The 27,915-nt window shown below is 42.0% G+C and overlaps 1 protein-coding gene across 3 annotated transcripts; it reads left to right on the plus strand.

The window, feature by feature from the left end:
• The first annotated feature begins 4,236 nt into the window (after nucleotides 1-4,236).
• On the plus strand, nucleotides 4,237-27,665 carry fn1b (fibronectin 1b). Of its 3 annotated transcripts, XM_040136481.1 has the most exons (46): nucleotides 4,237-4,550; nucleotides 4,819-4,944; nucleotides 5,325-5,459; nucleotides 5,775-5,906; nucleotides 6,254-6,391; nucleotides 6,479-6,625; nucleotides 6,768-6,956; nucleotides 7,109-7,291; nucleotides 8,040-8,216; nucleotides 8,930-9,085; nucleotides 9,231-9,359; nucleotides 9,492-9,635; nucleotides 11,337-11,458; nucleotides 12,483-12,651; nucleotides 12,756-12,932; nucleotides 13,196-13,324; nucleotides 13,429-13,518; nucleotides 13,629-13,823; nucleotides 14,813-15,091; nucleotides 15,185-15,448; nucleotides 15,546-15,640; nucleotides 16,268-16,436; nucleotides 16,670-16,756; nucleotides 16,958-17,149; nucleotides 18,218-18,496; nucleotides 18,725-18,916; nucleotides 19,042-19,131; nucleotides 19,923-20,189; nucleotides 20,325-20,441; nucleotides 20,531-20,692; nucleotides 20,784-20,939; nucleotides 21,070-21,186; nucleotides 21,789-22,058; nucleotides 22,164-22,351; nucleotides 22,436-22,523; nucleotides 22,621-22,800; nucleotides 22,937-23,026; nucleotides 23,424-23,612; nucleotides 23,848-23,937; nucleotides 24,362-24,810; nucleotides 24,940-25,078; nucleotides 25,757-25,918; nucleotides 26,010-26,135; nucleotides 26,235-26,341; nucleotides 26,467-26,562; nucleotides 26,871-27,665. In XM_040136481.1, the coding sequence occupies exons 1-46, from the start codon at nucleotides 4,409-4,411 to the stop codon at nucleotides 26,946-26,948; spliced, it is 7,398 nt and encodes a 2,465-aa protein (XP_039992415.1). In that variant the 5' UTR covers nucleotides 4,237-4,408; the 3' UTR covers nucleotides 26,949-27,665. The 3 variants fall into 3 exon arrangements, with proteins under 3 accessions (XP_039992415.1, XP_039992401.1, XP_039992409.1); XM_040136467.1 differs by lacking the exon at nucleotides 18,218-18,496; XM_040136475.1 differs by lacking the exons at nucleotides 4,819-4,944; nucleotides 18,218-18,496.
• Nucleotides 27,666-27,915: the final 250 nt, after the last annotated feature.

Here is a 27,915-nt window from a genome sequence, read left to right on the forward strand (position 1 = left end):
TGTGGTGTCCAGTCTACCCTCAGTCCAACATGACTGACACAGCTGGACACAGCTCATGGTGCGTAAAGAAATGAAGTTTGATGTTGAACTCCCAATGTTTCTTCTAGACTGGTAAGTAAACAGCTGTTAATGCTAACATTGGCTATGTAGCAGAAAAATACATATAGCACTTTTTAACAAATGAGAGGTATGAAAGAAGATCTCTGCTAATTTTACACATCAAAGTCTGTTTACAGGTCTGTACAGGTACTACTGTGAAAAAAGCTGTATAAAGCCTTTTGTGGCCCCAGCTGTTCGACATCTGATAAATTGCCTCAAGTGATATTGGTTGAGTCATAGTCGGTTGGGTCTGAAGACTACAAGTTTGAAAAAAGGAAAAAAAAATCTGGAGGTGTGGAAAAAAAAAAAGTGAACTCATCAGACCTCTGCAGCCTGCTCCTCATCTCTTTTTTAGCATAGCAGCTCAAGGTTACAGTAGCTGCTACTAGCATTACACAACTGAATCTCAACCCAGTGGTTGGCAGTAAAGTTGCATTGTGAGTAATATAGGCACCAGTCTTTGACAAGGAAAGAGAAATGTGCGGAATTAAACAAAATTAAATCTCTGCTTCTGCTGCGTTTAGCTTTATAGTGTCTTTTAAACTGTCCATTGTCTGTCAAACAGCGTTATAGCAATGCAATGCTAAATCAGAGGAGTACTCTTTTAATTAGTGACCTTTAGAGTTGTTGATAGGTGGATTTTATTATCTTCAGACAGAGCCAGGATAACTACTGTTTCCCCCTGTCTGTAGTTTTTATACTAAGCTAAGCTAACCAGCTGCTGGCTATAGCTTCACATTTACCGCACAGACATGAGAAAGGTATCATTGTCCTTATTTAATTCTTGAAAAGGAAGTGAATATGTCAGCAAAAAATGTCTTTTTAAATTATAAATGCTTCATATTACAGCTCACCATTTAATGGATCCCTTTTTTTTTCCAACTTGCAATCGACTTGCTGAAATGTATATGCCAGTGAACATCCGTTTTGCTTTGCTTTCAAAGACACATTATTGTTGTTTGGTAATGCACTGCAGATTTATCACATCAATCTAACTTACAGTGTAATTCCCGTGCAAATGTAACGCTCCTTTTCAGTGTTGTTTTGAAATTAGTGGAAAATGAAGACACCTGACGGGAAAACCAAATCTTAAACACTACATCACACTTTAGAAAACGCTCTGCAGTAATGTCATTTCCAGTTCTTGAGACTTAGCAGATCAGTTTTTCAATCCACTAAGCTCCCAAACACAAATCACCCAGGGTCAAAAAAAAAAAAAAAAAATCACTGAGAAAACAACCAGAGTCGAGATGTATTGTCGTTGAAATATGGATTTTAAGTATGGAAAAGAGAGACAGAGAAGAGGAAGAGAAGAGGTGAATCACTTTGATATAAGCCAGGCTGCCTTCCAGAGGCTTCAATGGAGACAGTTCATAAATCTGACAGTGAAACCTAACAGCCCAGGAAATTAAGTCATACCCCAAATACACCATTCTAGTAAGAACTGAATGTCTCTTTTGTTCATAAATATTGATACTTTCTTTTACACCAGTTCCTCCACTATACTGCACATGTGTACATTCCGGGAAACATCCGTGAATATAGAAGTTATACCGTTAGAAGTAATACTTAAGATCCTGCAGCTCATAACTGTCCTGTGTTTTGATCCTCCACACTTTGGTGCTGTTTCACAAGTGGAAAGTATCTGGAGGCATTTTCCACACGGGGGAGATTGGTGACTCAGCTTCGCTCACTTTTAAAAAAAGGACAGTGCTTTTGCTGTTTTCTTCCTCTGTTTCCCCAAACTGTCTGCCCGACGTTTCATTCTTCAGCCCTCAGGCATGACTCCTTCCATGAGCCCTGTGACAGGAATTATTACAGTAGACTGCAGTCTCACACACACAGTAGCTGCTCTCCAGACCAGACCCATAAGTAAGTTTAGTGGAACTAGCAGCTCCTCTCCTGCCCCATAACATGACCAAAGACAGCATGCTGTGGTAGGGGTAACTATTTCTTTTCTCCCTCTTTGCACATTTTTTTGGAAAACATTTCATTTCTTGGCAGAGATAATAATTTCCACAAATTAACCCCACATAACTATGACCAACCAGCCATCAACCATGTTATGTGTAGACAGTCATTTTTAAAAAATATTCTATAAGATCCCAAGGTTTCAATAAATACAAAAGACAGTATGCTGGGCTTAATTACAGTGTATAAAATGTACTACACACCTGTACATTTAACATTACCATTACCATTTGCCACCATTATCCATTAAATGCAAAAGTACAGCCATAAAAATAGCATATTAAATGTGAATATTTTTACTCATTTTTAAGTGTTATAAGGCTTCAGTTATGAAGCACTGCAACAAATTTAACTTTCTATGTGACGTGTGGTCAGCGTTGTCTAGCTTTGAGGTCACTTAAGCAAATGTTTTATTTTTATATTTTATTTTTAGGGGATTAGGTGCCAGAATGTAAGTTTTTTTTTTTCATCACAAAACACTTCATTTGATGATCAAGAAATACATCTCATGTAAAATTCTTCAAAATACAATTGATTCTGTCTATGAGAGCAGTAATATTAATACTGATACTAAAGTTACTCATAACAAACAGCCTTTGTTCTTATACCAGTACTCAATTTATGAGTGGAAATATTCTTTCTTTTTTTTTTTTTTTTTTTTTTTTTTAAGAATGGTGGATACTTGGCTTTAAAATGTGATATTGCTCTGTCCAACATTAAAACAGATCATGTTTGCTGGAGTAAGTCATGCAGGCTGATTACAGACGCAAGGAAAAGCACTTTGTCTTTTGTCTCTGTAACACACTCATACACTTGGCTAAACCAGACAGATGACAAATAAAGAAAGGTAAACATCATGATTGATGTAGAGCAGGAAGAGGGGAAAGAGAGAGACTGTGTGTGTGTTTGTTTGTGTTTGAGTGTATGCACTGTATATAATGGGGGGGTGACTAGGATTGAGGTAAGACTGGCCGAGGTGTCAAGTAATGGATTACAGCATGCACACACTTAATTAACACACTTTTATGCAACACTTTTAAGGCATTTTACATTAGACATTACTAGTCAACATGGTATCTAAAAATTTTTCAACAAAATTTTCAACCGAGGAAAATGGTGGAAAAATGGCTCAAGAGACAAAATGCTGATTGTTTTTGATTTTCTCAGCATGGATATAAATACATATGGCTGACCTCCAGCAGAATAAACAGTCTGGAGTCGTCCTCAGTCAGTAACAAGGTGCTGTGTTCAGCCCCTGGATGATTTGGCTCATTTAGGATGTAGCAAAGAACACATACTTTAATAACTACATTAAAGGATTTTTAAAAAACTATTTTATTCCTCTATTCTGTTTTTAAGCATTGTTTATTGTTTAAAAAAATAAAAAAAAATACAGATATACTCCCCGATCTTGTTATAGTTTTCAGTAGACCACAAATCCCAATCCCAGAACTGGGGAGGACATTTTTGGAGTTTGGGAACTGTGACATGGAGCACAAGCACCGTGTCACTATAATTTGGGGACTATAACAAATTTTGGGGTTGCTATGTTTGTATATTCCACAAGAATGACAGCAGTAGTTTGACTATGTGATTGGAATACTGTCAGAAAAATAAATTAAATAAGCTGTCATGAAGTGTATTAATTACCGCTTTGAATATTTGCACATTGCAAAGTTTATTAACTAGAAACAAAACAAAACAACAAACAAAAAAAACAACTTCTCTTAAGGAGCCCACGAGAGGGATTTGGGTCCAGCGTGTCTGGTCCTCAGTAAGAGTTTTTAGCAAGAAATCTCTTATTCTCTACATCTACTTTTGCAGTGGCGTCCTCTAAGATTAGTTTGGATTTATTGCAGGCCCCCTGACCCTCTGTGTGGCATCTCTCCAGCCTATCATGCTGGGTAGGATCCTGGGGCTATCTCACCTGATGCCCTTTCACCCATCTAACAGATTTCAAAAACTCCTTCATCTTCACAACTTGATTTTTTTTTTTTTTTTTTTTTTTTGCTCCTTGTCTTTTCTTCTGGCTTTTTTCGTTCCCTGAAAGTGAAGTGTCGAGTGTCAGTATTGCTCACACTCGGGTGGGTCATCCGACCTCCAGTCAAAGTCCTCCCCTTCAACGGGCTGCGCCGGTGTGTCCGGGTATAAATCCAGTGCGCTCCCCTCTCCTCAGTCTGGCTCATCAGCTGCGAGGCGGTCGATCAATCCGCCCGGGACAGAAACTAGCCGACCTCTCCGAGCAAAACTTAAGTTCTGCGGTCGCTGCCTCTTTGAAACTCTGCTTTTATAACTAGCCCTTCTCATCTCTCCCTTGAAATCCGTGCTCCTGCACAAAATGACTGGTGGCCCACTGACAGGGTTGCTGGTCGCGCTGTGCCTCAGCAGCGCAGTCCGCGGCTTGCCGAACAAAAGCAAAAGGCAAACTGGCCAACATCAGGTGTATCCCGAGCTCCGCGACTCAGCGGCCCTTGCTCCAGGTGGGTAAAAGGACTTCCGTGACCATTTTTGAAATATTCTCGCGCTTAACTCTCCTTAATGTGCAAAAAGTCAAAGATGATTAATTTCTGCACCAGAAAGTGATTTCTAGTGAGTCTTTTGCCCATAAATGTTGTGATTTACAGCAACTTGTGTCATGAATATTTTTTTTTTTTTTTCTGCATTCGGCCAAAACGTTAATGGTCGTTTAATGGTCCAAATCGTGAATAGTCTGTATGTAAGAAAATATTCCTATTATATGATTTCTAGACGGCTGTGAAGAAAACGGTCGCTTCTACAGACTGAACGAACAGTGGGAGAAATTATACCTTGGTAATACACTGGTTTGCACCTGCAATGGAGCGGCAGGCACCAAATGCAAAACTAAGGTTGAAGGTCAGTGAGAGACCAGCCGGTTCCACATAGAAATGTCTTAGCGGGCCTCGTGTTTTCACATCTGGAAGCGAGTGAAAACTGACTTTGGATAGTCTCCGAAGTGCAGCACCGCTTGTTTCAGAGCTATTGTGTCAGTAGTCAAACAAGTAAAGTAAGAAAAACAAAATCTCACCATGACTAAAACAACAGACCCGCGTTACTAAAAAAAAAAAAAAAACCAAACAAACAAAGAAACAAAACAAAAAACATTTGGGAACATCTTGAGGTATCCAGCTGTTCAGTCATCAGTGCGTCTTTACGCAGCAAGAGAAACACACACAACATGTTTTACATTAGCAGCCTCTTAACCTTTTGACGTTTCCTCTGTTTTCCTCTTTTAGCTGAGTCCTGTTATGACAAGTACAATGAACGGACATACCAGGTCGGTGAAACCTATGAGAGACCAAAGGAAGGGATGATGTGGGACTGCACTTGCATCGGTTCTGGTCGGGGCAAGATTAGCTGTACCATCGCAAGTGAGTTCAAAAATATCCTTCTTTAAAATTGGGTATTTAGTGAAAATAGTGGATTTGACCGGTTTTCAGTTCAAATTAAATTGCATTTAAGTGTCATTTCGTTAAATCGTACTTATCTGACTTATTATGCCTTTTTCTCAGCAGGCTCTTTGCTTGGTTCATGCATTGGGGAAAAAAAACACTAAATAAAGTTTTGCTTAAATTATAAAGATTGAAAATAAGAAGATTTGAAATGGCGGTGCAGATGGCTTGCAAGGGCATCTTTTTTTAAACTGAAGAAGGTTGGACTCAACTTGATACGTGTGTTATTCCCAGATCGCTGCCATGAAGGTGGGAGGTCTTATAAAATCGGGGACACTTGGCAGAGGCCTCATGACACCGCTGACTACATGCTGGAGTGTGTGTGTCTTGGAAATGGGAAAGGAGAGTGGACCTGCAAACCTGTGGGTGGGTACCTTTACCTCGTATATTTAAACCTGCAGGGCAACCAGGATGCCACCACGCGCACATACACATACACACACACTTACAGCAGGGTCATTTCTCGGAAGCGTGACTGGGTTTGATACCATTCTAAATATTTGACAGCAGTTTATGCAAACAAAGTGTGTGTGAGAGAGCCGCCCTCTCTCCTCTATGCCCATCTTATGCCACAGATATTGATTTTCACCTGGTTTATTTCTCGTGGAAAAATCCATGGTGATGTAGCTGCTGTGATTCTAAGTCGGATCTTACACTATCTTGTGACAAACTGCAGATGCATTAAAGTAAGTTTCTGCCATATTTCGGTGCAGCTGAGCGTTGCTACGACAACAATGCTGCATCATCTTACGTCGTGGGAGAGACCTGGGAGAAACCATACCAAGGCTGGATGATGCTAGACTGTACCTGTCTGGGAGAGGGAAATGGACGCATCACATGCACCTCAAGGAGTAAGCAGAATAAAAAACCCACATGCAAGAACACACACTTTTGAATACTTCGGTTGCGGCCGTTGACCACTATTGTTCTGCCACCAGATCGTTGCAACGACCAGGAGACCAGAAGGTCCTACCGTATCGGAGACACGTGGACGAAGACTGACACAAGTGGACACATCCTGCAGTGTCTGTGCTTAGGAAATGGCCGTGGAGAGTCGAAGTGCGAAGGACACAACGCAGGCCGAGGTGAAACTTAAAATCTAACCTCTTCCTCAAGTAAAGCTTTGCTAAAAGTGTTCACTAACTGGCAAAAAACGTTACCCTGACCTTCCCAGCATTCACAGGTCTGACATTCATCTCTCTCACAATCTGCTCGGTGTTGTTACAGCCACAGGTGCTGTCGTGTTGACCCCCACCCACACCGTGTCTCACAAGCAGATTCAGCCCACCGCCGAGGGAACCTGTCGCACAGACTCTGGAGCCACCTACTATGACGGACAGCGCTGGATAAGGAGCCAGGGCAGCACGCAGATGCTCTGTACCTGTCTGGGCAACGGTGTCAGCTGTCAGGAATGGGGTGAGCACAGGAGGGAGGGAAGAAAAGCAGGGGTCTCAGTGAAAAAAGGATTTTTTTTTTTTTTTGCTCAAAATGTCACTTTTGCCATACTTTTAAATAAATAAAAAAAAACCAAACCACTTTCCGCACTCTTCCCTCTCTTGTCTGTGTAGAAGCCAGGAGCCTGGTGTATGGTGGTAACTCTAATGGCCAGCAGTGTGCGTTCCCCTTCGTCTTCATGGGGAAGACCTACTACTCCTGCACCTCAGATGGACGCACAGATGGGCAGCTCTGGTGCTCTACAACCCAAGATTATGAGAGAGACAAGCAGTACTCTTTCTGTACTGAGAGGAATGGTGAGATATAAACTTGGGCTTGAACATTTTATTGTTATTCTTTTTTTTTTTTTACTGGACTGATATTGGTCTTTTTATGAAGTAACGGCTGTTGTCATTCACCACCCAATTTTTTTACTTAGTCTGTAAAACCTGAAATTGTATTGTAGTTCCTTTCTACATTATTTTTTTGGTCTTGATGTTAATTCATTTTATAGACAACACTGGTAAATGGTTTATAACACACTATAACACATTGTAGTATTAAGCAAGTATAAGTGTTTATTACTGCATTTTTCAACAACTTTAACTCTTCTTGTGGGCACGCATAAGTGGAGGCTGGTGTATAAACAGATAATGAATGATAATATAGTAAAACTTAGCCGTGATAATATCAAGTCTTCAAAGGAGAAGTGATCATTGCTGACAAACACTGTATTAATTAACTCTTTAAAATGTCCTTATAGCTGCATACAACTACATTATATGTGTTATAAACCGTTAATTAAACGTTTATGTACTGCTAATAAATGCTAAAGGGGGGAGTTAAAGTAAAGTGTTACCATTTTACACTTAGTCTTAATGTATCTTAGTGGTCCCTCTTTGGGATACATGGATACCTTTATATTTAAAGTTGAAGAATATCGGTGCAACTATTGGCAAATCACAGTCACCAAATTCGAACGAAGACATAACGTGGAAGGATTGTAATTAATGGTACCCAGATCAGAGATGAACACTAACTGTTGTGTCTCCTTCTTAATTCCAGCCATTGTGCCAACACGAGGTGGAAACTCCAATGGCGCCCTGTGCCACTTCCCCTTCCTCTACGGCGGCCGGAACTACACTGACTGCACCTCCGATGGGCGCCGTGATAGCATGAGGTGGTGTGGTACCACGCACGACTACGACACAGAGCGGCGCTTCGGATTCTGCCCCATGGCTGGTAAGTGTGTGTGCGCTGCTTTTTATTTGTTCCGCGCCATGCTGTTACTTTGAAGGTTCTCAGTTAAATCTCTAATAATGTTAAGTAATTGAGTGTTTTATCTAGAACGATGAATTTGAAACGATTCCAAATTTTAAGAAATCTAAAATCATAACGTTCTTGAATATAACTACAGATTAACCACCTAGAGTGCAATTAAAGCATGTCAAATTATTATGATGGCATAAGTTTCTGAAGGTTTAAAAAGGTGTCAGTCCTGGGGGATGCACTCTATGAGTTGCTTTCAGTCCATTTATACTCTCTGAACCTGCATCATATGACCAAAGTCAGAAATGTTCAAACTCTTCAGAAAAATGGCATAGATAGCTTTCTTTTGAAGGGCAATACGCTAAATGCTTTGGTCTTTATCTTGTTCTCATAGATGACAATCACTGTTGGTTGCGTGGGTCACTTGTAGACAGTTGGGAACTAAATAATTGGCTTTAAGAGGAGAGAGGGTTTTTGGCCACGGGAGCGTAATGATACTATCAAGGCTGTTACATAACACCATTACAGTACAGGGTCTGAGCCTGACTCAAGAAAATTCCCTGGTTGAACACACAGCGTCAGCATTTGAATGTACAGACAGATGCGTCAGAAACACACACAATGCAAGCACACAGAGCAAAGTATTCTCTGTTCTTATTTCTTTTTTCCTTTCTTCCTTTCTGTAGCCCATGAGGAGGTATGTACCACCAATGATGGAGCGATGCACCGTATAGGAGACAAGTGGGACAAACGCCACGATGTCTTGGGTCACATGATGGAGTGCACGTGCCTGGGTAACGGCCGTGGGGAGTGGAGCTGTATTGCTCACTCACAGCTGCGAGGTCAGAGAGCTAAATCCCTTTGAATTTGAAACAAAACTGTTAAAGTCTGTCAGAAGTTGTCTTGAAACAGTCACAGAACTCATACAATCGGACATAAGAGCATAAAAGGTGTATTTTCTTTTCTCTCCTGCCTCTACATGTGCAGATCAGTGTATTGTTGATGGCGTGACCCATGAAGTAAACCAGGAGTTCTCCAAGCGCCACGACGAAGGCTACATGATGAACTGCACCTGCTACGGACAGGGACGTGGACGCTGGAAGTGTGACGCTATCGGTGCGTTCACGGCTCAGTTGCTCAGCTGTTGGGGAATTAAATACTCGGCCCTTTGCAGTTGAGAATTACAAACCCACCCTTCTCTGTCCCATCCTATCATCTCTTGTGTTGTCTTGTGTTTTCCTACAACAGATCAGTGTCAGGAGCCGCAAACCAGGGCATTCCATCAGATTGGAGAGGTATGGGATAAAGTCATCCATGGCATCAGCTACCGCTGTTATTGCTATGGCAACGGGATTGGAGAGCTGAGATGTGAACCTCAACAGACCTACCACGGTAGGAAAAATAATCTTCCCAACATTATCACTTTAAAGTTGCACTCCAAATCAGTTGGTGTAGTACAGCTGTTTCTGCAGACGTCACGTGGTCCGTCTTTGAATCTGGACCATGTTAGGTCACATGGGCCACATTAGGACTGTTGGTTGCTCGTCTAAGTGTTTATATCAATCACAGGACAAAAAAAGTGATGCAGAAATTAAGCAGAAAAGACTTTTATTCTTGCCCTATTGGTGCAATTTCTGTTAAAAATCAAAACTCTCCTTCTCCGCAGAATCATAACTCAGTCAAATCTGAACACACAGACACGATACGCATGTTTTTAGATTTAGCATGACTTTCACTTTTATATCTCTGATGTCCATTACGCTCATAAATTCATTCTGAAATCATAGAAGAAAGATGCTACTTATAACTTCAGATCTTCCTCATAAACATTGCGTTTGGAAGTTGTCGGATTTGGAAGTTTTCTTAAGAACGATCAGAATGAAAGTAATCCTGTGATATTTGTCTCTACATTCATGTTATAGTGCAAACTGGAACTGTAAATAACTAATTTGACATGACTTTTCCTGTTGGAAATCTGTAAACACATATGAGCGAATGATCAGATTTTAATTAAAAAAACCATCTTAAATCTAAGTATCATTTTCTAATTTGTGGAGGATCCAGTTGTAAAAATCCAACATTTGGCTGATCTTAGGCTCAATGGGGGGGTGAAAGACTTAAATCTTAAATCCCTGCACACTTCAAGATAACGATTATGAATAGCAGGCATCATGGCCAAATAAGGAGTGTTATTTAGGAAGGAAGATATACCAGCTTTATTTCCAGATGCTTCTCAGCTGTTAGTACCTAATTTGTGTTTGCTATACTTATTTAACTATCTGACATTATTGACCTCCTTCCTCTCACCCACCCCTAACCTCCCATCACATGTCACTGAATTGAAAAGTTCACTTCAGGTTACTGTAGGGAAGTGGGGGTCAGGGGGTTTTCTCAACCTTGAGGTCTATGAGCAAATGAAGGATTGCCTGCCAATCACATCACCCGTGTCTTCCTCTTGGCCTTTGTGGTTGGAGAGGTTTGTCCTCCCCCGCCTAGTGTTGAGTGTTGTTGTGCTGACCTGCTGAGGGGAAAAGGGATGCTGGGTTTAGACAGCGGGGGAGGTAGCCTTGGACACACTTCCCACCAATATCTCCCTCTCGTTGGGTAAACTTTGCTTAATGTGATACTTTGTTCTGCAACAAACTGCGTGTCCAGAGTCAAACATTGACCTAAAAATATTCAGTTGCAACATTTATCTCACCGTGATCAGTGGCAGAGGAAAGTGTGTTGCTGTGCGTGCATAGCAGGGAATGCGAGACTGTATGTGTGTGTTTTCTTGAGGGTACAGAGGCTCGATAAACTGTGATGAATATTGTACTCTGGTGTTATGTCAGACGGTAAGATGTCAGTGGGTGTTTGAGCTGGTTTTGCACCGTCTGGTGGTTTGGTTCTATCCCCAAAACAATAAATCTGTCTGACGGAGCCTCACCAAAAAGTAGCCAACGTTCACCCACACTCTCTCCAGTTAAGACTGTTATATTAGATGTCTTTGACAATGTTTGAGTCTTTTTCTCATTGCTAATGGAAGCTTTGTATATGTCTCTCCGGATGTCTTCTAAATCTTTTCTTCCACCTGCTGCTCTGACTCCTCAGACGGCAACAGACCCGTCCAGGTGATCATCACAGAGGCAGGAAAACAGCCAGACTCCCACCCCATTCAGTGGAACGCCCCTTCATCTGCTCACATTACCCAGTACATCCTCAAATGGAGAATTGTGAGTCATTCTTTTGGTTCTTAATGCAGGTTAGAAATTGCCTTTGTAAATGCACCTAAACTCTCGTTTTTTTTCTGAAAAGGGTGTTTTAAATTTGCTGACCGGTAGCATCAGTAAAGGTTTCCAAACATTCTGAATGAGGTCAAGTCTTTTGGGTAATGTTGACTGAATTTTGGGCATGGACAAACAAGATGATTAAAGGATACATTAACTCCCTTTTCAGTCTGCAGTCTTTCAGATATTCCAAAAAAAATATCCCCCTCCCTGAGATTTTTTCCTCACACAACCATTTCCTCTGAACACTTCAAAGACTGAAAAGCTGGTTGAAATGTTTACGAAACTTAAGTCAAACAGATTTCCTCTGAAGGGGTTTGTGTATTTAGGACAGCAAAGTCACTTAAAGTCCTCTTCCTGGGGCTCCTGCTGCGAAAGTCCGTAGTTTTCCGACAGCATGCAAACCCAGTCCAAATACTTTTACAGCAGGATGTGCCAACCCATGAGTCTGAGCCAGTGTCTGGTCCAGAATATACAGGCCACTCTGTAAAGTCTTCATTTTAAGGAATTAATTAATGATTCCGATAAATCCTCTAAGTTTCACATAATATTTTTATTTAACGTTACCACGTGTGCTGTCAAAAAAAAGCGTTACTTTAAAGATTTTAGAGTTAAGAGATTAGATTCTTCAGTTGAGAAAATAGTCTCACCTTAAGGCCCATTTAGTAGCTGCTCTGGAGCTTTCAATCATATAACATGGTCTTAATCAGCAGATGGAGTTTGCCTAGTTATAATGTAATAGTAGATGTTCAAATTTCCATTTTTCAAATATTTTTGTCAATGTTCGCTTAAAAGCAGAAGTTTACTCTTGAGCTTGGAAACAGTAGTTGCCGAAAAACTTCAGCTTTCGATCGTATCACATGAACTTCATCAGTAGATGAAAATTTTTTTGCTCTTCAATTTGTGCTTTATGACATTAAAACTTGACTTACAACCAATTTACTTTTGATCTTTTTACCCCTTCTGGTAGAAAAATACCCGAGCCCCCTGGAGGGAGGCCACCATCCCCGGCCACCTCAACTCCTACACCATCAGTGGGCTGCGTCCAGGCCTCACGTATGAGGGTCAGCTGATCAGCATCCTGCGCTACGGTCGCCGCGAGATCACACGCTTTGATTTCACCACTGTCCAGGGTTCTTGTGAGTAGACTTGAGCAACAACATTCAGGGTACCATGCATTCAACTCAGTGCCACAGATCTAAAGAAATATTGACATGAACATTATATCCTTTTGTATTTAAAGTGGAGACATCGGAGGGAGAGACGACCCCGCCTCGTCCAGTGGTGGACACTTCTGAGTCGGTGACAGAAATCACCTCAAACAGCTTCGTCGTGTCCTGGACATCCGCCTCATCTACCATCTCTGGCTTCAGGGTGGAGTATGAGCTCAGTGAGGAGGGGGCCAAGCCGAAAGTCCTGGGTGAGAGCCTTTGACCATCACTGAAACCTCCACAATGCCTCCATAAAATCACATACAAATAATTGAATTGATTGAGTAATTAGGACGTTTCTTTGTTGAGGCTCTGACCAATGTATCTCAGGTTAAATGTGATCAATAGAATAGAAATTTTAAAAACATAGCTACCGTGGTATAAATGGTACAACAAAATCTTACAATATATACTGTACATAAAATGGATATACTGGTATGTGTATTACCTAATGTTTTGTCTGCTTCTCCAGATGTTCCCATCACAACCAACTCTATCACCATCTCTGATCTCCTGCCTGGACGCAGATACAACGTCAACGTCTACGAGCTCCCAGATCAGGGACAGCCAAACCTCATCCTGACTACCTCACAGACTACAGGTAGGAGAAGCTCTCTCCTCCACTTTGTCATGACAATAAGCTTAGGGTCATGCAAAATTTATAGAATTTTGCATAAAATATTCCATTGTTTTCCTTTCCCCCAGCTCCTGACACACCAGCTCAGCCTGCTGTCAGTGACGTGGGAGAGACCTCCATTCAAATCAGCTGGTCCAGACCTCAGGCTCCTATTACTGGTAAGAAACTACTTTCTATACGTGTGTTTATATGTGCTTTAAAGTAGGATTTTGATATAGAGATCTGTTTTATTCTTGGCTGTGTGTAACTGTTTGTTTGTGCCTGCCAGGTTACCGTGTGGTGTACACGCCGTCAGTGGAAGGCAGCAGCACTGAGCTGAACCTGCCAGACTCTGAGACCTCAGTCACCCTGGTTGACCTTCACCCTGGTCTGGTCTACAACATAAGCATCTATGCCGTAGAGGAGGATCAGGAGAGTGAGCCTGTTTTTCTACAGGTCAACACCGCTGGATCTCCTCAACCTGGTACACACTTTTAAACAGAAACCATATCTTTAAGTTGATAAAAAAGCAGAAACTAATGAAAATTGCTTGACAAATGATATAATTTGATACTTCATAACTTAAGTCCATGGCAAGTTTTTTGTTTTATTAAAACATCCACAGTATGTTATTCTATTATTTAGATGGTAAATTATTCTTTTTACATAATTCTTTCTGTGAAAGCTGAGCAGATTAAGTGTATACTCACAACTGAAGATTCCTTATACTGTAGGGCCAGGGAGCTTTAGGCAGGGTATTTCAGTATTTTGGGAAGACTGCGAGTTTCGAAACACTGCCTTGTCAAAACATGCTTTTACAGCTATAGCTATACCATCGCAATATTTTTTTTAGAGGCCTCTTATCTTCATCTTAGTCTATCGTGGCCCCTGAATGACCTTTCTTTAATTCATGATGTGCTCAGAAACACCTGTGAGGCACACACAAATCCTCAGTATATCTTCAGTGGGATTTCCATTTCTGACTCTTACGTCCTTATGCCTGGCACGGCAAAATTTGCTTTTTTATTACACATGAAAAACAAAACCAGATGCTGTTTTTTTTTTTTTTTTTTACACATCTGGTTTGGCATTTCTCTAATATTTTCTGCTTTATCTGAGCCATTATTGTTTAGATCTGTAAATAGCTTTTGTTGAAGCCTTTTACTGGACCGTTTTTTTTAAGTTTGCAAATTTGCCATAATAAAGACAACCAGATTTTTAGACTTTTTTTCTGTACTTAGCATTTTTAAGTTAGCCAATGAAGTTATGTTTACGTTCATTGTCTTTTCCCAGAACATATTGTGTGTATCCAAACAAACATGTTAAATGCATGCTGTTCCTCCAAATAAAATGGGGACCTACTCATAAAAACTTGACTCCATAACATTACCAGTGGTGAAAAATTCCAAAGGGTACTTGAAAGTCTGATTCTGACAATATCCCCTCAATCAATCTACCACTTCCTGTCCACAGAGGAGGTCCCGGCACCCACAGACCTGCAGTTCTACAAGGTTTCAGATGTGAAGATCTCCATCACCTGGACCGGTCCCCCCAGCGAGGTGACTGGTTACAAGGTCATCTTCTCCCCTGTTGGCCCTGACGGCATTGAAACGAGGCCCCTTCAGCTGCCCACCTCACCCAACGCATATGCTGATATCACTCACTTGCAGCCGGGTACACTCTACCGTTTCTACATCTACGCCACCAATGGTGGACTGGACAGCAAGCCGCTTGTGGGAGAAAAGTCTACCAGTAAGTATTACTATGGACAAATGAGCCCAAGTTAGACTAAGGGAGAGTCCACCAACGTCTGCTAACATGTCTTATATTTTCTGACTCTTCCAGAACCTGATTCGCCCAACAATGTGCAATTCACTGACATCGGCCCCGACAGTGCGTTGGTCACCTGGGAGGTTCCCCGTGCCATCGTCAGTGGCTACCGTCTCTTCCTGAGCATCGAGGGCTCTAGCCCCATCGAGAAGAGGATCCCAGGCAGGGTCACCCAGTTCCCTCTGAGGAATCTGCGACCAGATACCAAGTACACTGCCACCCTGCATTCTGAGCTGGACAATGAGCTCAGCGAAGGCATCACTAAATATTTTACTACCGGTCAGTATTAAGTGGAACAGAAAATCAGCAGAGAGTAGAATAAGTTGTTGCAATGAATTTAATATAAAACGTTTTTCCCATTCTGTTCTCCTCCCAGCGCCCCAGATGGGAAATGCTCCAACTTTCAGCACTGAGGTCACTGATACCTCTATCATCATCACCTGGATACCTGTCCGCAGGTTCGGCTACAAGGTAGAAACCTGCATCGGCTCAGCACATTTACAAAAAAAAAAAAAATGAGTTCATCATCTAAAGAAGCAACTGATCATAATCAAAGAAAACTAAACAAAGAAAAGCTGCTTTAATCAATATTTTATTTTCAGTATACTATCAATGGGTCAAATCACTATGTGTAATGGGAAAGGGGTTATTCGTAGTGACAAACCTCTACAGAATTATCACCCGACTCTGCACTTCCCATCAGCTCTGGAGCTTTTTAGCATCTTTTAGCTCATTGTTTTGGTTTTACGGCCTGCAACTGTGCTGTTTTGATTCAGTCTCATCACACAGATTTTTCACTTTGTTGGTGGAGAGCAAAACTGAGCTAAAAGAAAAGTGAATATTGGACTTTAATTCGTCTGTCAGCCAGCCACGTGACTCGAAATTAATGCTAATATTGCTCTGTGTCTGCTAGATATGTAAATAGGCAACAGTTTGCTAACATGTTCTTCATATCAACTGTACAAGGTGATAATAAGTCAATATTGTGTTTACAGCTTGTTGCTCTGCCCCCATGTAGCCAAAGTAAAATTCCATCAATGCAGATATAAGTGTATTTTCTTGTTTTCTGATCTACGACGTCTACCTCCTTCTCCCCAGCTGTCTGTGCTCCCCAGCCAGGAAGGCGAGTCTCCCAGAGAAGAGACCTCTGACTCTGGACGTATTCATATTCCAGATCTGATTTCTGGAAATCAGTACACCTACAGCGTTCAGCCCATCTTCAATGGACGCAACCGTGGAAACCCCATCACCCGCACAGTTGTCACTTGTGCGTATCTAATTTTCTTTAACTGAGAAAAAAAACAGCCCTGGTAATGCCTGGTAAACATAAGCCGCATAAAAAGAAAAATTGTTTAACTGATGACCAGATTGATTTAATACAGCCCTGGGCCCACGTTGCACTGTTGGAACCATTTGGGATAAGTTTGTACAACAAGTTAGTGCTGCTTTGAATCGAATTTATCGTGCTTGTATCATGGCTTGCTTTTCTGTCCTTTGCAGCTGTGTCTCCTCCCACTGACCTCAGACTGGAGTCCAACCCCAACACAGGAGATCTCAATGTCCACTGGGTAGCCTCCAAAACACCAGGTAAATATTGACTCTGCTCCCCACGCACTTGGCAGCCCATTGGATCACACCAAGTCTAGACCTTGGCCTTCAAATGGTATTTTTTTTCACCGGGACAAACGTCTCTTCTCGGTATTTCCTTTTCATTTCTCACAGTGACTCAACCTCTGGACATAATGTTCTATCTCCTCCATATTTGTCATGTTCCCCCACCCATTGCAGGCATCACAGGCTACAGAGTGACAAGCACGCCAACCAACGGCCAGCGAGGAAACTCCCTTGAGGAGCATGTCAGACCTGATCAAACCTCAATCATCCTAGAGAACTTGAATCTCGGGGTGGAGTACAACGTCAGTGTCTTCACTACTAAGGGCCATTTGGAAAGTGTGCCTGTGTCCACTATTGTCACACCAGGTAGGAGCCACCAGGAAGGCATTTAGAAACTTTAATAGGCATCAAACAAACATCTGTGTCCACATGTCTGTGTGTGACAGAAAGAGAGAGAGAGATGAATTTGCCATTAAAGGCTGGGTCCAAGTTAAGTAGAGGCAACACCGATATTTCACCACATTACAGTAATATTTTCATTTACCCCACCCTTACACTGTATTCCTCTTCATGCTGAAACTTTCATACAAATATATCCTTTTTGAAATTGACATAGCTTTAAAAGAACATTAAAAAAACAAAAAACAAACAAAGCAGGAATGCCTCAAAAACAGCCGTTTTTTAAAGCTGCATTAATGGACTTTTGGCCACTAACTTTAAAACAAGCTGACAAACACACACCTCTGACTTTTAAAGTTGTTATGGCTAATGGGTTAGCAGAAAAATTTTGCCTTTTTGCACTATTCAGCAACATTATCACCGCCTTGGAGGGTGACTGAATGAAGGACGTCCAATATTCACTGTCCTTTTAGCTCTATTTCAGTCTCTGCCAACTCTTGAGAAAAATATCTGATGGGAAGGTACTATACAGTAGGTTTACCACAGTTAGTTTGCTGAAAAGAGCCGCCTGCTGATGCTGCTGGAAATGAGGTTATTGAGAACAGTAAGACCGAACCAAACGGTAAATGAGGTGCTATAACACCAAAACAATGAACTGAAATAGGCCAAAAAGTTCAGACAGCTCACATATTGTTTAATGCAGCTTTAATTATCATAACCTACTACTAACATGATCATTGGCTGACCAGTCATGCATGGAGATTGTGTTTATTAATTGGAATGGTTAATTAATATATTTTTTTGCATGTACAGAATAATCACTGCTTTAATTATAAAATAATTCTGAATGTTTATCCACTGAAGTGATTTGTTTGTCTTTATCTAGCATGGCTACTGTTACACTCTGGACCACTGGCTGCTTTATTGGGAATGAAATTAATTTTATTTGATATAATCAATGCAATTATTATGGCTTTTGAGTCTGTCTGTCTGTCTAATTATGCCTGCGCTTTACAACTGGCCTAACCCTTTCAGACATCCCCAAACCAAGTCATATTGACTTTGTCAACATTACTGACACCACCATTGGCCTGCGCTGGATCCCTCAGAACTATACTACCATCACTGCTTACCGGATAACGGTAGTAACGTCAGGCGAGAGCTTGCCAATTTTTCAAGATATGGTGGAAGCATCTGTTGGTTATTACACAATTCCTGGTTTGGAGCCGGGCGTGGACTATGACATCAGTATCTTCACTGTTACAGAGGAGGGGGAAAGCGAGCCGACCACATACACAAAGCAAACACAAGCTGGTGATTTAACTCTTTCACTCCATCAGTGGGGAGGGCTTGGGTTTTGATCTGAGCAAATTTATGAAGGCACATTAACAGCCCTTTTATTAATGTATAACATACTACAGTAAACTTCAGAAATGTATCATGTCAATGCCATTTTAAATTTACTTTTATTTAGTTTAACTCTTTGTTAAGCTCTCTGTTTTTCCTGTGCTAGCTATAACGTTTAACCCTCCGTTCTTCCAGCCATTCCATCTCCCACCAACTTGCAATTTGGAGGGGTGGGTCCTGACCACATTAGGGTGACCTGGACAGTCCCCCATGTTGCCACACCTAGCGACATCTCTCGGTTTGTCATCCGTTACCACCCTGTAGCCACAGATGATGACATTAAGGAGGTTAATGTTGGCGGAGCCACCAACACCTTCCTGCTGCAGAGTAAGACGACGTAAAGAAGTGTCTGACAGAATGCTGAATTCAAAGGCCAAAATGGGTTGATTTTCTTTGCATTGCTACATGTCAATCCGTTCGAACTGTATAATTATCTCCCCATTTCCACTTAGACCTGCTGCCCAACACTGAGTACCGTATCAGCGTTGTGTGTGTGTATGGTGAACGAGAAAGTAAACCAGCCACAGGCACTCAGAAGACAAGTAAGTATAACAGTGGTTTACAAAATTAGGCGCCTTAAGTAAGGATCAAGGGTGCTGCAAGTTTTGTTCATATCCATTTTTTATTGTACGTTTTTAATAATACTTCATTGTACAAAAGTCAAGGCAATATTTACATTAACTGTTACGTTAGAACAGAAGGCAGAAGCAATAAACATCAAAATCAGTAAATCGCCATTTTAAAAACCCTGTTAAATATTTTTTTTTATGCTGCAGCTAAGACTGGTGACAGGACTGCTCTGCTTTTTAACCGAAATTTTTTTTTTCAAAAATACATTTAAGGATGAGCATACTTCATTTTGGTTTCTTGTTCATTTTAATAAACAATATTTAACTGCAAATGGGCACATGGGCCTAAAACTGCTGGCTTCCTTTATTCATGAGTTGTTTATTTAAAAATAGGCCTATATATTAAACTATATATTTGACTTATATTAATGTTATTTCATACATGTCACTTACTTTATGTGAAATTTATTGTATATAAATAGAAATAGAAATTCATGGTGGTAATTTTAAGCTAAGGTTGCATGTGTATGCATTTCTTGTGTGTGGGCATGGATGGGGTGTTTTGAAAAAAAAAAATCACAAAGTGGCGGCATGTTTTTAAAAGGTTTTATGAGACGCTGGATTATTACACCAGTACAAAAAAAGTCCAAGTCAACAACCCGCGGATTATTAAAATTGATCATTTGTGTTGCCTTGCAATTTTGTAATGGCCATTATCATCACGTGTAATTTAAAATTTCAATCTCCGATACCTCTCCCTCCAGCTCTCGACTCCCCCACTGGCTTGGACTTCTCCGACATTCGCACCAACTCCTTCACTGTTCACTGGATAGCTCCAACTGCTGCTATCACCGGCTACCGCATCCGCTATCAGAAGACGAGCGGCGGGCGGACCAAGGATGAGAGGCTGCCCCCAACCAGGAACCACTTCACTTTGACTGGACTGACACCAGAGACAGAGTACCTGATATATGTGTATGCCGTCAGCAACAAGCAGGAGAGTCTGCCTCTGACTGGCACACAGGCCACCAGTGAGTTTCCGCACTGGTTTCTTTTAGTGACTTTTCACAGCTTAATCTTGATTGTAATTATTAATTTATTTATATAAATATATATATTTTTTGATTATAATGCACCTCTTTCCTGTCTATTCTAATCCTTTTCAGTCTCTGATGCTCCCACTGATCTGGAGGTAACATCTTCCACCCCCACCACTATCACCATTCGCTGGGATGCTCCCTCTGTCACAGTAAGGAACTACAGGATCACCTACGGAGGGACAGGTCTGTACATGTTTTAATTCATAGTTGCCTTCAAACCTCAGCCAGATTTTGAGTTTAACACTTGGCCCTCGTTGTCTCTCTCTTTCTAGGTGGCGAGACTCCTCAAGAGTTCACAATCCCAGGCTCTCAGACCACCGCCACCATTACTGGTCTGAAACCTGGTACTGACTACATCATCACAGTCTATGCTGTTACCGGACGAGGGGACAGCCCTGCCTCCAACACCGCCGTCCACATCACACACAAGACCGGTACAGCGATGTGAAAGAAAATTGTTCCTGAAAAAAATGTTGGGAGCTTCAATTAAACCTAAAGCTTGTTATGTGTCCATCTCTTCTTTAGATAACGAGCCCCCCACTGACATGAAACTGACTGATGTGAGTGACAATGCCATCACAGTGCGCTGGTCTCCTGCTCAGGGACCAATCAAAGGTTATAGAATCACCAGTGTACCCAAGAACGGCGTGGGACCCTCCTACTCTGAGGTGGTGGCCCCTGGTAAGATAGGATAACCCCCCCCCCCAAAAAAAAAAAAAAAAAAACAACAACCAGGTTGTCATCTTTATTTGATATAATTTAACATTTTATTCTTCTTCTCATTAGCTTCTCTTCTGCTCTTCTGTTACAGATAAGACAGAGATGACGTTCACGGGTCTGATGCCCACCGTAGAGTATGTTGTGAGTGTCTATACCCTGGGCAATGACGGACAACCCTCTTCACCTGTGGTGGAGAAGGCTATGACTGGTAAGTTTGTCTCAATTCAGCCTTAGAAAGGCTTCAATTAGACACTGTTTTGGCTTAAGTGATGTGAGTTACTCTTCCAGTGTTTTTCGGTTTGTATACATTCAGTTAAGTAGCCAGGATACAGGTGTCTTTCTGCCGTAACTTCATTTATTCATGATTTCTTCACGACCCGGGTTCCGTATCCGTACCGATACGCGTCACCAAATTTCTGATTGGCTTTTTACATGTGCATGTGGAGCCGGTTTGCTAACATGCTACCAATAAAGGTGACGTACAGTATGTAAATGAGGCATGATATGCAAACAGTTGTAACATAGCTCTGTTTACTAGAAAAAAACTGTTCCAGGAGGGGCCTCAGAGGATGATTGCAAGGTTCCAATTTCTCTTGGCATAATGTTTGTTTGGCTAAAAAAGATTTTAAGTTCAACTTTATTTATATAGTACCCATTAATTCAAATTCATATCAAAGGGCTTTTGCTTTCAGAATAATTCACAACAACTGCGACAAAATGAATCTGAAGTGTCGCTTTAAAATATAGCCTTAGATGTGTAGATTCTCAAATTAAAAACAAGCAGAAATAACCCCCCCTCCTTTCCTGCAGCTATGGATCGTCCCAAGGACCTTACCTTCTCTGACATCGACTCCACCTCCATGCGCATCACTTGGGAAAGTCCTGACGGCACGGTGACATCGTACCGTGTCCTGTACTCCAGCCCAGAGGAAGGCGAGAGGGAGCTGCGCCCAGCACCCAGAGGTGACCAGGACAGCGTGGTGCTGAGAGGCCTTCGGCCCGGGACAGAGTACACTGTTAAAGTCATCGCCCTCCACGGCCGCACACCCAGCACACCTTTGGTGGGAACCCAGGCCACAGGTAGAAATAAACAGAAAACATCAACACATTCATGACTCAATCTATATGTTCCCTCACTCCAATTCTGAATGTGTTTTTGCTTGCAATTGTGTCTCTCTGCCATAGTAATCCCTGCTCCGACCAACCTGGTGATCTCAGATGTCAGTCCCTCTGCCTTCACCGTGTCATGGAAAGCCCCCAGTGCACGCCTGACAGGCTACCGTGTGGTCATCATCCCCAAGAACATCAACAGCCCCGCCAAAGAGATGAATGTTGCTCCGGACACCACACGTGTCGTCGTACCAGGGCTCATGGTAAACAGAGTTCTTGTCTCAGTATTTACGTGGATTCACAGTCAGGCGGTGAGTGCATATCAACTGTATGTCTGCGTATCGTAGGTGGCAACCACATATCAGATACAAGTCTACGCTCTGAAGAACTCTGTCACCAGTCGACCACTGGAGGGAGAGACGACCACACTGCAAGGTAATTGGCTGCACCACAAATGGGACACATTTCCAGCCGTCGCCAGTTGTTATGCACTGCACTGTTTTATGTCGGTTTTCTCCCCTCTCACATGCAGATGTGAGTCCTCCTCGTCGTGTGCGTATCTCCGAAGTGAAGGATAATTCTGTCACACTGAACTGGCGCACCAAGACAGAAACGATTACTGGTTTCCTCATCGATGCCACGCCCGTCAATGGCTTGTACCCCACTGTCAGCGAGACCCTCCCAGGAGAAACACGCACCTACACTCTCACAGGTACACCACACCTTCCTGTTACAAAAAAAAATTTTAAAGTGGAAACTGTTTACACATGTAAGTTTTGGATGTTTGATTTTGGTGATTGAGTCTTGTTTCAAAATGTTGGTTTTTTTTTTGTTTCTTTCTTTCTAAGGTCTTCAACCAGGCACCATTTACTCCGTTAACCTGTATACTCTGAATGGCAATACAAAAAGCGCTCCATTTAAACTCATGGTTCAAACAGGTACTACACAAATCCTGTCAGATCTCTGTTTCATTGGGAATACATCTCAGGCCTCATGATGTCAATTTAAGTTTAAATTACATTATTCATATCCAGAGATATTGATTTAAACGTAGTTGCTGGTGTTTTATCTCTTTCATTGCATAAACTACATAATGTATGTAGAGTGCAATGTTAGTACAAGGAATGTAAAGTGAAACAAAAGGCACGCAATGGTTTAGATAAATGCGGCCGCAGTAGATGCATCTATTTTCCACATATGGACATAGTGTAGAACAATATGCTATGGTCTTAAACTGTAACTAAACTGCGTGGACACAATCACAACTATAACCCTACAGCGCACACAGACGCAACAAGCAATCAGATGATCTAATGTGATTTTTTTTCCCCATAGCTCAACCAGTGGTCCAGGCTCCCACGGGCTTCCAGTTCCAATCTTTGACCCCCACCTCCATCTATTTCACGTGGCAGCCACCTCCCACACAGATCACAGGATACTACATCACCTACGAGGAGTTAGGACGACCACCACGGGAGCTCACCCCACAACCCCACGCCGGCCAAAACTACGCCACCATATCCGGTATGCCCTTGTCAACAAACACGACAGTGGCCATGTTGTTAGAAACAACATGGCCACTGAAGATATCTCGCTATAGCTTATTTTATTTTTCATTTCCATTTTGGCGTGAAAAAAGTGTTTTAGATTCATAAAAAAACTGAAAACTTCACACAGTCTTCACTGGTTATATCAATCTCTCACATGAGTCAAATGCAACCTACTAATTCCACTATGGTACAACTATTCCTCTTCTCAGGCCTGAAACCAGCCACAGAGTACATTATCAAGATCATTGCCATCCAGAACACACAGAGGAGCACACCTCTGGTGGGAAGAACTAGGACTCGTGAGTATTATGAGACTTCTGCTCTTCTGCTCAAATGTGATGGTAAAGGCGATGCTTTCAAATGATGTTATAAAGTGCCAAAATTCAAATTAGTTATGGATAAATATCTTATAAATGTAAGGGTTTGATTGGCAGGTTTAACCTGCTCAGACGAATCAACTGTGAGATACACTGTGTGGTCATTTAGCGTTAGGCTCTTAAAACAATAATTCCCCCTTTTATTTTGAATGCCTCCAGAAATGTCATTCAAAATATCTTGTGTGTGTTTGTAATACTGCATTATGACACAGGTTGTCATGAAGTAGTACCTCAGCAATGCTGCATATCTGTCACCTCCTGCTGGCTGAGATATGTTACAGCAGCTCTGCTTGACCTCCCCCTCGTCTAACCTGCTTGCTTCCCTAACCCCTTCTCTCCCGCCCAGAACCAGACTCCTTGCTTCCCCTGCCTCTGCCCAGCCGCCCTGGAGGTGTTGGTGACAGGCTGGATGTGCCTGAAACCCACACCGACAACACAGTCCAAGTAGTGGGCACCAATGGCCAGGATGGGCTTGGTGGTCAGAGCCAGCACGTGGAGTACACAGAGTACAACAACAATGGAGACAACAGATATAATGGGAACAGTGGCAGGCCACAGTCTCCCTATGGGCAAGTCCGTGAGCCCCTGGTGTTTTTGCCCCTTCCTGATGCAGAGGGCCGCAGATTGCCCATAGTGAAGCTGAATGTGCCTTTCGGCTCTACGTTTGGTAACGAGACAGGACTGCCACAGGAGGCCCAAACTCAGACCACCCTCTCCTGGAAGCCTTACCAGCAGGGCAATGGCTACCTGGTGTCCTGCTATCCTATCACACACTTAAATGAGAAGATGTTCCAGGTGAGAGACAAGGGCAAAGGTTACCATCCCTGTCAATCATGCGGTCTGAACGTTATTTATCATTTGTCATATTAGATGAACTCTCTTATTTCGCATGGGCAAACCTTATCTCTCTCTCCCCCTGTCCAGGTCAACCTGCCAGACACAGTCAACTCTGCTACCCTGATAGGACTCACCCCCGGAGCGAACTATAATGTGATCGTGGAGGCTCTGGCGGGGGCGGTCAAACACAAGATTCTGGAGCAGGTCGTTACTGCCGGAAACACAAGTAAGCACCCCACAACATCTGCTGTGTCTAAACTAGGCTGAACTAAGTGTAAAAGGTGAAAGGAGGCAGCTGGCGACTCCACGAGTGTCTCAAACCAGACCCTATAATTAAGTAGATACCATAAATGCTCAAATAGTGAACAGGGCCTTTTATTTACCTCAATGGCAAAGAAAATCTGGCCTTTTTTTTAAATTAGAGACAGGCTTTTATTCCTTATTTTCCCTGTTCCCAGGTTAATGCAATCACAGAACTTCCTCCATATTTACATGTAGTCTTATTAATTTGGTATAATGTACATGTCAAAACATTAATTCCATCAGTTCATACAGTCATGTCATACTCATCGTTCTGCCGCTCCGAGTTTCTCTTCTCAAACAGAAACACAGTTTTTGAATTTACTGAATAATTCCAGTTGTGCAGGCCCACGACCCCGACTCTTCATATTCAAAAAAACACCGGCGAGTATCAGCGGTGACTATTAGATTTTAGACTATTTAGCTTTTAGTCCATCCTTTTTAGAGTTATTGTAATGATGAAAAATATTACCGAAAATAAGTAACTAAATAAGACCTGTCATGGCCCAAAAAGGAGTTCATTCAAAAAGGGACAGTGACTCTAGCCAATCATTAATCTTCAAATGACTAGTGGCTTACACAATTTCTTTTTCTCATGTATCAGTCCCAGAGGGAGTGCCCTCCACTAAGGACTCATGTTATGATGCTTTCACTGCAACCCACCATGAGGTTGGTGCTGAATGGGAGCGGATGTCTGAGACAGGCTTCAAGCTGTGGTGCACGTGCCTGGGCCTGGGAAGTGGCCACTTCAGATGTGATTCATCTAGTAAGTTTCTGGGATATTTTTTTCCCTGGAGGTCACAAGCATATTCATAATTTGAGTACGATTCACTTACTATTATTTTACCCACCGTTAGAGTGGTGCCATGACAACGGCAAGAACTATCGCGTGGGAGAGAAGTGGGACCGCAGCGCAGAAAACGGTCACTTAATGAGCTGCACTTGCTTGGGAAATGGCAAAGGAGAGTTCAAGTGTGAACCACGTAAGGCCTCTTAATACCCAAAGATAAATTCTATGACCGTCTCATAAAAATGTGAGGGAGTTTAATGTGAATTTTAAACGTGTATGTACGCCCACACAGATGAAGCAGTGTGCTATGACAATGGAAAAACCTACCAGGTGGGCAACCAGTGGCAGAAGGAGTACCTGGGCGCTATCTGCTCCTGCACATGCTTTGGAGGACAACAGGTACGACACATCAGCCGCCCTGGATTTGGGTCTGATGTTCAGTGTGATGCTTATGACTTGTGGTCATTCTGTGAGTTAAACGAAGCACGTTTAAATATACGCTCGTGTATGTTGTGTCTTATCAGGGCTGGCGATGTGAGAACTGCCGCAAACCAGGTGCTGATGTTGATGCCAGCCTGCTGCAGCCAGTTAGATATGGAGACAACACACTACGCAAAATAGTGAGTGCAATTAATACAAAATTACATATTATTTTTAATTTTACAATTTGTCGTGTTTTAGATGTACTGCCAGGTTTTGTAGCAGTTTTATGCCCCTTAGAGGTCCCAAGATTGTTAAATTGTCATATAAATTTGAATAAAGGGTATTTGCAAGAGCATCAAATGGATCAAACAAAAGGGCTATTTTTCATACCCATTTATTTTTGGCTATTGATATAGTTAAATATCAATATGCAAATCTTAGTAATCTGTTTCAGTGTTGTGTGTACATCAAATGACCCCTTTTGGGAAACCAATTCTTCCTCCAGAATATTCATTGCCCCATTGAGTGCCTCCGACCCGACCTGCTGGCGGACGCAATTGCTCCTCAAAATCCTCGGGAATAAAAGGATCCGTCATCTGACATCTGCTTTGCTCCCTCACCGTCCAATCGCTGCACTGTCTCACCCCGTAGAAGCCACGCTGTCTGTGACTGAACTGAACCAACTGCCCTATCACTTTCTGACACGTTTAGCTGAAGATGTTACACTGCCTTGCTGCCTGAGCAATCCTGACCCTTTTCTAGTCTTTTCACTGTTGACTGTCAAAGTCTCTCAATTCTTGCTCTATTGGAAAATGAAGACTCTAGATACAATTTTCTTTTTTGTGTAACATTTCCTTGTGTATAAGCCTTAATGGAAGATATTTAGGGCTTGTCACCAGTCAAATTTATATACTTGTCAAACTGGCCTTACTTTTCCATTTAAAAATTCAGAAAGATTTCCTAATCAAAGAGCAGAAACTGTCAGAAAGTAAGCACTGTGTTAAAGAATGTCAATGTAGTTATTAACAATGTTTAATTGTCCATGAAAATGTGCTTCTCTTTTCCTGTAGCCCTTCTTTTGTTCCTGAGGGGTCGCACTGTGTGTGATTGACACATTCTGAAGTCTAATGTCTTTCTACTAATTTATCCCTTTAATCTCAACGTGTGAATGTGTGAACTGGGATGTGAGAATTTGAACCGTTCTATTTTTGTACTTTGTTGTCGGTGCCAAAGTTGTTTCTACCTTTTGACAAAAAGAAGTCCCTTATTTTAATAAAGCTGGAGAAATCCTGAGATCTAATCACAATGTTATGTTTATTAATTTATTTTTTGTAGATAAGGAGGTTTATGGACATGCGCATTGTAAATTAAAATGCATGCAGAAGACATAATAGATTGGGTTGCCCAAGTGGCTGAGGGGCTAATGTGCTAACCATAAACCACCATGTCAACAGCTTGACTCTGGTTGGAGACCCTTGTTCCATGTTGTTCCCCATCTGCCTCCCCCCGATTTCATTCTCTCTACTGTCCACTCTCAAATGAAAATCACA

This window comes from Xiphias gladius, chromosome 1 (genome assembly GCF_016859285.1).
Source record: "Xiphias gladius isolate SHS-SW01 ecotype Sanya breed wild chromosome 1, ASM1685928v1, whole genome shotgun sequence".
Taxonomy (NCBI): domain Eukaryota; kingdom Metazoa; phylum Chordata; class Actinopteri; order Istiophoriformes; family Xiphiidae; genus Xiphias; species Xiphias gladius.

What these genes read in the sequence shown, in the direction of transcription:
- fn1b (XM_040136481.1), top strand. Translation starts at nt 4,409, where the DNA reads ATGACTGGTGGCCCACTGACAGGGTTGCTGGTCGCGCTGTGCCTCAGC. An exon ending in GGCCAAGCCGAAAGTCCTGG is followed by an intron (nt 12,933 to 13,195) that starts GTGAGAGCCTTT and finishes CTGCTTCTCCAG; the next exon opens with ATGTTCCCATCACAACCAAC. An exon ending in CACAAAGCAAACACAAGCTG is followed by an intron (nt 18,497 to 18,724) that starts GTGATTTAACTC and finishes CCGTTCTTCCAG; the next exon opens with CCATTCCATCTCCCACCAAC.